General features: G+C 44.8%; 1 protein-coding gene across 1 annotated transcript in view; it reads right to left on the bottom strand.

Annotated features, from left to right (window-relative positions):
* Nucleotides 1-100: 100 nt before the first annotated feature.
* TIRAP (TIR domain containing adaptor protein) overlaps nt 101-10,312 on the bottom strand; it is a 47,778-nt gene continuing 37,566 nt past the window's right edge. Inside the window, exon 4 of the mRNA XM_073657411.1 lies at nt 101-2,506. Coding sequence (XP_073513512.1) covers nt 1,101-2,506 — 1,406 coding nt within the window. The 3' untranslated portion in view covers nt 101-1,100. The remainder of the gene's footprint in view (nt 2,507-10,312) is intronic.

Here is a 10,312-nt window from a genome sequence, read left to right as displayed (position 1 = left end):
ACATTTTTCGGCCCCATTGTATAACATTGGTCGGAGGGCGCTCCGCTTTTCTCATGGACGTCAGTCGGAAAGTCTCCTGGACACAATGGAACAACACGGACACATTGTAGCAGCTTTATTACAGCAGAAACATTTGTCAGTTCAGTCATAAAACATCTACAAAGGAAAAAAACAACCCGAGACTGGAGCCGAAACGCTGTAAAATAAGAAAGCGATCAGGTCCCCCTCCCCCGGTCAGGCGCTGACACTCCGCGTCACATTGACAATACACATCACCGCTGCAGTCAATCATTCAGGCCCTCAGCGGCTCATGCAGTCTCTCGGCACACCCACTGAGTTCAGTGATGGTCTGCAGCGGTGATGTGCACTGTCAACGTGACAATACGGCTGCAGCCAAAACCAAGAGGAGGAGGAGGAGCGGCGGAGACCCAGCGCTGATCGCGGAGGGGGACCTGATCTGTCTGTTACTTTGGAGCGTTTTGTTTCGTGTCCACTCTCCTGAAAGTGTAAAACCCCTTTATAAGGCTGGTGACTGTGATGTAAGCGTGAGACCCCGTGTAATGTGCGGCTGACTCACTGATATTTATGGGGGTCCCTGACAGGTGGTTGTCGGGGGAGTTAAGGATCCGGCGTTTCGGCCTGCAGATCCTTTAGTTCTCCTGCAGGTAAGATGACTGTCAGCAGCGGTCTGATCGAGGACGCAGGAGCGCTCACTCCGCACAGTGAGAGAGACGGGCGAGGTAGCTGCTGAGTTTGCTACAATGTATCAGTACAGGAAGCGATCAGTCTGCATGGTGTCACCTGCACCTGACTCTCGGGTCAGACTCGTGTTCTGCGTCCGGCTCTATAAACGGGGAGGAAGCCGCAGCATGGACGCCCCCCGATGCGGCTGCCCCCCGGTGCAGCTGCTCCAGCTCTGTGAGAGATATAACCACTATGAACGCCCCCCGCAGCCCCCACAGTGTGGTGCACGGAGCAGTCACCAGGGATCGCAGCTCGGGGTCCCGGGAAATAGAACTTCTCCAGAATTACCGAGAAACTGTGTGACGAGCATGAGAGTCAATGCCGGGCCTGTGGGTCCTCCCGCCAATCAGCTGGTGTCAGCTGAAGTCAGTGGGAAGGTCCCTAGACATGGACCACACGCCCGAGTCACTGGTGTCCCGTGTCTCCCGTGGGGACGAGGCTTTTGTCGCTGCCGTGAAGAGTTCACAATCTGCAAGGGCGACCCTGCTGAGAAGTGATGCAGAAAGGTCACTGACAGGGTCCTGCAGCCAAGAGGGGGGCTCCTGTCCCATCATAGAGTCAATCACGGACGCATCACTGGCGGTCTCCTGTCCGTTCATGGAGCCACTCATGGACGTGTCACTGATTAGCTCCTCGGTCACTGGACTCCTGATGGTGCTGTCACTGATTGGCTCCTGGGTCAGTGGGCTCCTGATGGTGCTGTCACTGATTGGCTCCTGGGTCAGTGGGCTCCTGATGGTGCTGTCACTGATTGGCTCCTGGGTCAGTGGGCTCCTGATGGTGCTGTCACTGATTGGCTCCTGGGTCAGTGGGCTCCTGATGGTGCTGTCACTGATTGGCTCCTGGGTCAGTGGGCTCCTGATGGTGCTGTCACTGATTGGCTCCTGGGTCACTGGACTCCTGATGGTCCTGTCACTGATTAGCTCCTCGGTCAGTGGACTCCTGATGGTGCTGTCACTGATTGGCTCCTGGGTCACTGGACTCCTGATGGTCCTGTCACTGATTGGCTCCTGGGTCAGTGGGCTCCTGATGGTGCTGTCACTGATTGGCTCCTGGGTCAGTGGGCTCCTGATGGTGCTGTCACTGATTGGCTCCTGGGTCAGTGGGCTCCTGATGGTGCTGTCACTGATTGGCTCCTGGGTCAGTGGGCTCCTGATGGTGCTGTCACTGATTGGCTCCTGGGTCAGTGGGCTCCTGATGGTGCTGTCACTGATTGGCTCCTGGGTCAGTGGGCTCCTGATGGTGCTGTCACTGATTGGCTCCTGGGTCGATGGGCTCCTGATGGTGCTGTCACTGATTGGCTCCTGGGTCGATGGGCTCCTGATGGTGCTGTTACTGATTGGCTCCTGGGTCGATGGGCTCCTGATGGTGCTGTCACTGATTGGCTCCTGGGTCGATGGGCTCCTGATGGTGCTGTCACTGATTGGCTCCTGGGTCGATGGGCTCCTGATGGTGCTGTCACTGATTGGCTCCTGGGTCGATGGGCTCCTGATGGTGCTGTCACTGATTGGCTCCTGGGTCGATGGGCTCCTGATGGTGCTGTCACTGATTGGCTCCTGGGTCGATGGGCTCCTGATGGTGCTGTCACTGATTGGCTCCTGGGTCGATGGGCTCCTGATGGTTGTGTCACTTGTGGGCTCCTGATTTACTAGACTTTCCACCAAGCTGTTTCCTACAGAACTACAGCTGCTCTCGGGGGTCCGGCTCCTTGGTGAATATGCAGGAATCTGGTTGATGGTCACAGGTATCATGTCTTTTAAATCTATAAAAAATATAAATAACAAATGACAATGTACAAAGTTCATATCACAAGTGCAGTGTAGACGTCTGGTGGTCTGCGGACCCCGGCTGCATCCGATCATCATGTGTTTATACACAATATATTTAAAGGTGAAGTCCACATAAGACATTTTTCTTTAAGTGTGATGTATAAATAAGCCATCCGCATTGTCTATCTGTGCATCCGTCATCATGGAGTAGACAGCTGGCATAGCAATAGAAAACCTCTATAATATTATCTATTATCTATATATTATCTATATATTATATATCATCTATCCATCTATTATCTATCTACAGGTGCTTCTCACTAAATTAGAATATCATCACAAAGTTAATTTATTTCAGTTCTTCAATACAAAAAGTGAAACTCATATACAGTGTGTACGGAAAGTATTCAGACCCTTTTCATTCTTCACTCTTTGTTTCATTGCAGCCATTTGGTAAATTCTAAAAAGTTCATTTTTTTCTCAGTAAAGTCCACTCTGTCCCCATCTTCACTGAAAAAAAACAGAAATGTAGAAATTTTTGCAAATTTATTAAAAAAGAAAAACTGAAATATCCCATGGTCATAAGTATTCAGACCCTTTGCTCAGTATTGAGTAGAAGCCCCCTTTTGAGCTAGTACAGCCATGAGTCTTCTTGGGAATGATGCAACACATTTTTCACCCCTGGATTTGGGGATCCTCGGCCATTCTTCCTGGCAGATCCTCTCCAGTTCCGTCAGGTTGGATGGTGAACGTTGGTGGACAGCTATTTTCAGGTCTCTCCAGAGATGCTCAATTGGGTTTAGGTCAGGGCTCTGGCTGGGCCGGTCAAGAATGGCCACAGAGTTGTTCTGAAGCCGCTCCTTTGTTATTTTAGCTGTGTGCTTAGGGTCATTGTCTTGTTGGAAGGTGAACCTTCAGCCAAGTCTGAGGTCCAGAGCACTCTGGAAGAGGTTTTCATCCGGGATAGCTCTGTACTTGGCCGCATTCATGTTTCCTTCAATTGCAACCAGTCGTCCTGTCCCTGCAGGTGAAAAACACCCCCATAGCATGATGCTGCCACCACCATGTTTCACTGTTGGGATTGTATTGGGCAGGTGATGAGCAGTGCCTGGTTTTCTCCACCCATACAGCTTAAAATTATCACCAAAAAGTTCTATCTTCGTCTCATCAGACCGGAGAATCTTATTTCTCATAGTCTGGGAGTCCTTCATGTGTTTTTGAGCAAACTCTATACGGGCTTTCATATGTCTTGCACTGAGGAGAGGCTTCTGTCGGGCCACTCTGCCATAAAGACCCGACTGGTGGAGGGCTGCAGTGATAGTTGACTTTGTGGAACTTTCTCCATCTCCCTACTGCATCTCTGGAGTTCAGCCACAGTGATCTTGGGGTTCTTCTTTACCTCTCTCACCAAGGCTCTTCTCCCACGATTGCTCAGTTTGGCTGGACGGCCAGGTCTAGGAAGACTTCTGGTGGTCCCAAACTTCTTCCATTTAAGAATTATGGAGGCCACTGTGCTCTTAGGAACCTTGAGTAATGCAGAAATTCTTTTGTAACCTTGGCCAGATCTGTGCCTTGCCACAATTCTGTCTCTGAGCTCCTTGGGCAGTTCCTTTGAGCTGATAATTCTCATTTGGTCTGACATGCAGTGTGAGCTGTGGGGTCTTATATAGACAGGTGTGCGCCTTTCCAAATCAAGTCCTATCAGTTTAATGAAACACAGCTGGACTCCAATGAAGGAGTAGAACCATCTCAAGGAGGATCACAAGGAAATGGACAGCATGTGACTTAAATATGAGTGTCTGAGCGAAGGGTCTGAATACTTATGACCATGTGATATTTCAGTTTTTCTTTTTTAGTAAATTTGCAAAAATTTCTACATTTCTGTTTTTTTCAGTGAAGATGGGGACAGAGTGGACTTTAATGAGAAAAAAAATGAACTTTTTAGAATTTACCAAATGGCTGCAATGAAACAAAGAGTGAAAAAATGTAAAGTGGTCTGAATACTTTCCGCACCCACTGTAGAGTCATTACACACAGAGGGATCTATTATATAGAGTCATTACACACAGAGGGATCTATTATATAGAGTCATTACACACAGAGGGATCTATTATATAGAGTCATTACACACAGAGGGATCTATTATATAGAGTCATTACACACAGAGGGATCTATTATATAGAGTCATTACACACAGAGGGATCTATTATATAGAGTCATTACACACAGAGGGATCTATTATATAGAGTCATTACACACAGAGGGATCTATTATATAGAGTCATTACACACAGAGGCATCTATTATATAGAGTCATTACACGCAGAGGGATCTATTATATAGAGTCATTACACGCAGAGGGATCTATTATATAGAGTCATTACACGCAGAGGGATCTATTATATAGAGTCATTACACACAGAGGGATCTATTATATAGAGTCATTACACGCAGAGGGATCTATTATATAGAGTCATTACACACAGAGGGATCTATTATATAGAGTCATTACACACAGAGGGATCTATTATAGAGTCATTACACACAGAGGGATCTATTATATAGAGTCATTACACGCAGAGCGATCTATTATATAGAGTCATTACACACAGAGGCATCTATTATATAGAGTCATTACACGCAGAGGGATCTATTATATAGAGTCATTACACGCAGAGGGATCTATTATATAGAGTCATTACACGCAGAGGGATCTATTATATAGAGTCATTACACGCAGAGGGATCTATTATATAGAGTCATTACACGCAGAGGGATCTATTATATAGAGTCATTACACGCAGAGTGATCTATTATATAGAGTCATTACACACAGAGGGATCTATTATATAGAGTCATTACACGCAGAGGGATCTATTATATAGTCATTACACACAGAGGGATCTATTATATAGAGTCATTACACACAGAGGGATCTATTATATAGAGTCATTACACGCAGAGGGATCTATTATATAGAGTCATTACACGCAGAGTGATCTATTATATAGAGTCATTACACACAGAGTGATCTATTATATATAGTCATTACACGCAGAGGGATCTATTATATAGAGTCATTACACGCAGAGCGATCTATTATATAGAGTCATTACACGCAGAGGGATCTATTATATAGAGTCATTACACGCAGAGGGATCTATTATATAGAGTCATTACACGCAGAGGGATCTATTATATAGAGTCATTACACACAGAGTGATCTATTATATATAGTCATTACACGCAGAGGGATCTATTATATAGAGTCATTACACGCAGAGCGATCTATTATATAGAGTCATTACACACAGAGGGATCTATTATATAGAGTCATTACACACAGAGGGATCTATTATATAGAGTCATTACACACAGAGGGATCTATTATATAGAGTCATTACACGCAGAGGGATCTATTATATAGTCATTACACACAGAGGGATCTATTATATAGAGTCATTACACACAGAGGGATCTATTATATAGAGTCATTACACACAGAGGGATCTATTATATAGAGTCATTACACACAGAGGGATCTATTATATAGAGTCATTACACACAGAGGGATCTATTATATAGAGTCATTACACGCAGAGTGATCTATTATATAGAGTCATTACACGCAGAGGGATCTATTATATAGAGTCATTACACGCAGAGGGATCTATTATATAGAGTCATTACACACAGAGGGATCTATTATATAGAGTCATTACACACAGAGGGATCTATTATATAGAGTCATTACACACAGAGAGATCTATTATATAGAGTCATTACACACAGAGGGATCTATTATATAGAGTCATTACACGCAGAGGGATCTATTATATAGAGTCATTACACGCAGAGGGATCTATTATATAGAGTCATTACACGCAGAGGGATCTATTATATAGAGTCATTACACGCAGAGGGATCTATTATATAGAGTCATTACACGCAGAGGGATCTATTATATAGAGTCATTACACGCAGAGGGATCTATTATATAGAGTCATTACACGCAGAGTGATCTATTATATAGAGTCATTACACGCAGAGGGATCTATTATATAGAGTCATTACACACAGAGAGATCTATTATATAGAGTCATTACACACAGAGGGATCTATTATATAGAGTCATTACACGCAGAGGGATCTATTATATAGAGTCATTACACGCAGAGGGATCTATTATATAGAGTCATTACACGCAGAGGGATCTATTATATAGAGTCATTACACGCAGAGGGATCTATTATATAGAGTCATTACACGCAGAGGGATCTATTATATAGAGTCATTACATGCAGAGTGATCTATTATATAGAGTCATTACACGCAGAGGGATCTATTATATAGAGTCATTACACGCAGAGGGATCTATTATATAGAGTCATTACACGCAGAGTGATCTATTATATAGAGTCATTACACACAGAGGGATCTATTATATAGAGTCATTACACACAGAGAGATCTATTATATAGAGTCATTACACACAGAGGGATCTATTATATAGAGTCATTACACACAGAGGGATCTATTATATAGTCATTACACACAGAGTGATCTATTATATAGAGTCATTACACACAGAGGGATCTATTATATAGAGTCATTACACGCAGAGGGATCTATTATATAGAGTCATTACACACAGAGGGATCTATTATATAGAGTCATTACACACAGAGAGATCTATTATATAGAGTCATTACACACAGAGGGATCTATTATATAGAGTCATTACACACAGAGGGATCTATTATATAGAGTCATTACACACAGAGAGATCTATTATATAGAGTCATTACACACAGAGGGATCTATTATATAGAGTCATTACACACAGAGAGATCTATTATATAGAGTCATTACACACAGAGGGATCTATTATATAGAGTCATTACACACAGAGGGATCTATTATATAGAGTTATTACACGCAGAGGGATCTATTATATAGAGTCATTACACACAGAGGGATCTATTATATAGAGTCATTACACGCAGAGGGATCTATTATATAGAGTCATTACACACAGAGGGATCTATTATATAGAGTCATTACACGCAGAGTGATCTATTATATAGAGTCATTACACACAGAGGGATCTATTATATAGTCATTACACACAGAGGGATCTATTATATAGAGTCATTACACACAGAGGGATCTATTTCACGTGTTTATTTCTGTTAATGTTGATGATTATGGCTTACAGCCAATGAAAACACAAAAGTCATTATCTCAGTAAATTAGAATACTTTATAACAACAGCTGGAAAAATGTCTTAAAATCTGAAATGTCCGTTCAGTAAATGCCTCAATACTTGGTCGGCTCCTTGTGCATCAATTACTGCATCAATGCGGCAATGTGGCATGGAGGGATCAGCCTGTGGCATGGAGGGATCAGCCTGTGGCATGGAGGGATCAGCCTGTGGCCCTGCTGAGGTGTTAGGGTATATGCACATGATGCGGAAATTTCCACTCCAGATTACCATTGCGGTAAAATCCGCAGCACTACTATTTCTAACGCGATTCCGCGGCGAATTCGCGCCCATTGACTTGCACTGAATCGCAGGAAACCCGCAGGTAGAATATCTATACCTGTGGAATTGCTGCGTTTCAATGAAAATCAATAGACGTGAAATCGCCGGGAATCGCGCTGCAGGTGGTACCCGGGTTGGGAGAGGAGGCTATTACTCCTCTCATCCGACCGCTGCTCTGGCTGATAACAGACGCCCTTATAGACGCCCTCCATTACTAACCTGGGCTTCACGTCAGCCGCCAATACAAGGCTGACGTGAACCCCAACCCCATTACTTCACTCACCACCGCTACATGGCAGTGGGAAGAGAGGAGGCTATGCGCCAGATTTCGGGCATCTTATGGATGCGCCATTTCTGGGACTGCTGAGAGGTGATATTATTAGCCGCGGAGGGGGCTAGTATCCATGGCCCCCTCCCTGGCTATTAATATCAGCCCACAGCTGTCTAATTTAGCCTTTGCTGGTTAGATTTTATAGGGGTACCCCACGTCAATTTTTTTCTGGGGTCCCCCCCTGAAATCTAGCCAGTAAAGGCTAAACAAACAGCTGTGGGCTGATATTAATAACCAGGGAACATTTTTGGCTAATGGCCCCTTCCCTGGCTACTAATATCAGCTCTCAGCAGTCGGCTTTCCCTCTGCTGGTTATAAAGATGACGCGGGAGCCCACGCCATTTTTTAAAAAAATTTTAGGCTCTGAACCCCACGATCCGAACGTAGCAGTGCTTTGGACGCAAATTTTTTCTGCGTCCAAAATGTTGCATTCTATTGAACGCAAGAAAATCCACGTGTTCACTGAACCATGCGGATTTACCGCATTCAATACGTTCTAGTGGTCAAATTTCTGTTGCGGAGACTAGCGACTCCGCAAGAGAATTTGACATGCTGCGGTCCTGGAAGACGTGACGTATGTCAGTGTCCATGGGTGATTCGCAGCCTCTGATGCACGCATAGTGGACATGGGATTTCTAGAGATCCCATCCACTATGCTGTAACATCTGGACACTGCGGGCTTGACGCTGTATAAACACGCAGCATCGAACCAGCAGCGGCTCCTGACCGTGGCCACGTACCCAAACTCACCCGCAGTATGTCAATTTCTGTAGCGGACATGTCAGTCTCTGCTGCAGATTTTGACCGATTGAAGTGTCATTATATGCGGTGGATTCACATGTACCGACAACAAAAGTGCGGCATTAGAGCACCGCGTTTTGGACGCAACATAAATACGTTGTCTCCAAAGCACATAGGACATAGCGGCTAACGAACCATCTGTGAAATGTTAATTATGGCCAGGGACCATGTTTGCCTATGGGCACCTTCCCAGGCTAAAAAAAACAGCTCACAGCAGTCACATAAATTACATGAATGGAAATGCTAATGAAGATTGGGGGAATGGGACTAGCTGACATCCAGCTCTTTTGTTTGATGATGACAAGGTGTCAATCAGACTTTTTCATGACCAAACTTAAAGTCAAGCAAAGAGTTAAACACATAGACATAGAGTAAACACTTTATTTGAATTACAGCAGACACATTCTTTAATCATTTAAATGAACCAATATACTCACCCCAGTTCTATGGTAATCCAAGGGTTTAAGCAATGTCCCACCAAATAACTTTGTTTAGCTCCAAAAAGCATTCATTCATGTACAAAAATGCTTCAAAAAACGCTTTAAAAAATGCATGTAAAAACGCGTCAAAAACGCATGTAAATTCGCATGCGTTTTTTTTTCTTCCAGGAAGAGGCAAAAACGCTCAGGAAATTTCTACTTCAAATCCGCATAGCCTTATGGAAGCCCAGGTTGCTTTGATAGCAGCCTTCAGCTCGTCTGCATTGTTGGGTCTGGTCTCTCTCATCTTCCTCTTGACAATACCCCATAGATTCTCTATAATAGATCCTCTATGGCAGGGGTCTCAAACACAGACCCCTTGACGATCCCGACCTGGTCCAGGAGGAGCCGCCGACAGCAGCGCTGCATTGCCGCACAGAGACTGTCTCCCAGCACAGCATTTTCAATGCCAGCCGCTGGCCAATCAGAGGCCAGCAGTTGATATCTGCGTGTCGGCGCAGCGAGTATGACGTCATTGCCATATGCAGATGTCAGCTGCTGGCCTCTGATTGGCCGGCGGCTGACATTGAAAATGCTGTGCTGGGAGACAGTCTCTGTGCGGCAATGCAGCGCTGCTGTCGGCGGCTCCTCCTGGACCAGGTCGGGATCGTCAAGGGGTCGGACTCTGTGGTGCCTGCGGGCCA

The sequence above is a fragment of the Phyllobates terribilis genome, unplaced genomic scaffold (genome assembly GCF_046119375.1).
Source record: "Phyllobates terribilis strain yellow unplaced genomic scaffold, ASM4611937v1 Scaffold_12__6_contigs__length_324123572, whole genome shotgun sequence".
Classification (NCBI taxonomy): domain Eukaryota; kingdom Metazoa; phylum Chordata; class Amphibia; order Anura; family Dendrobatidae; genus Phyllobates; species Phyllobates terribilis.
This window is presented reverse-complemented; position numbering and strand designations above follow the sequence as displayed.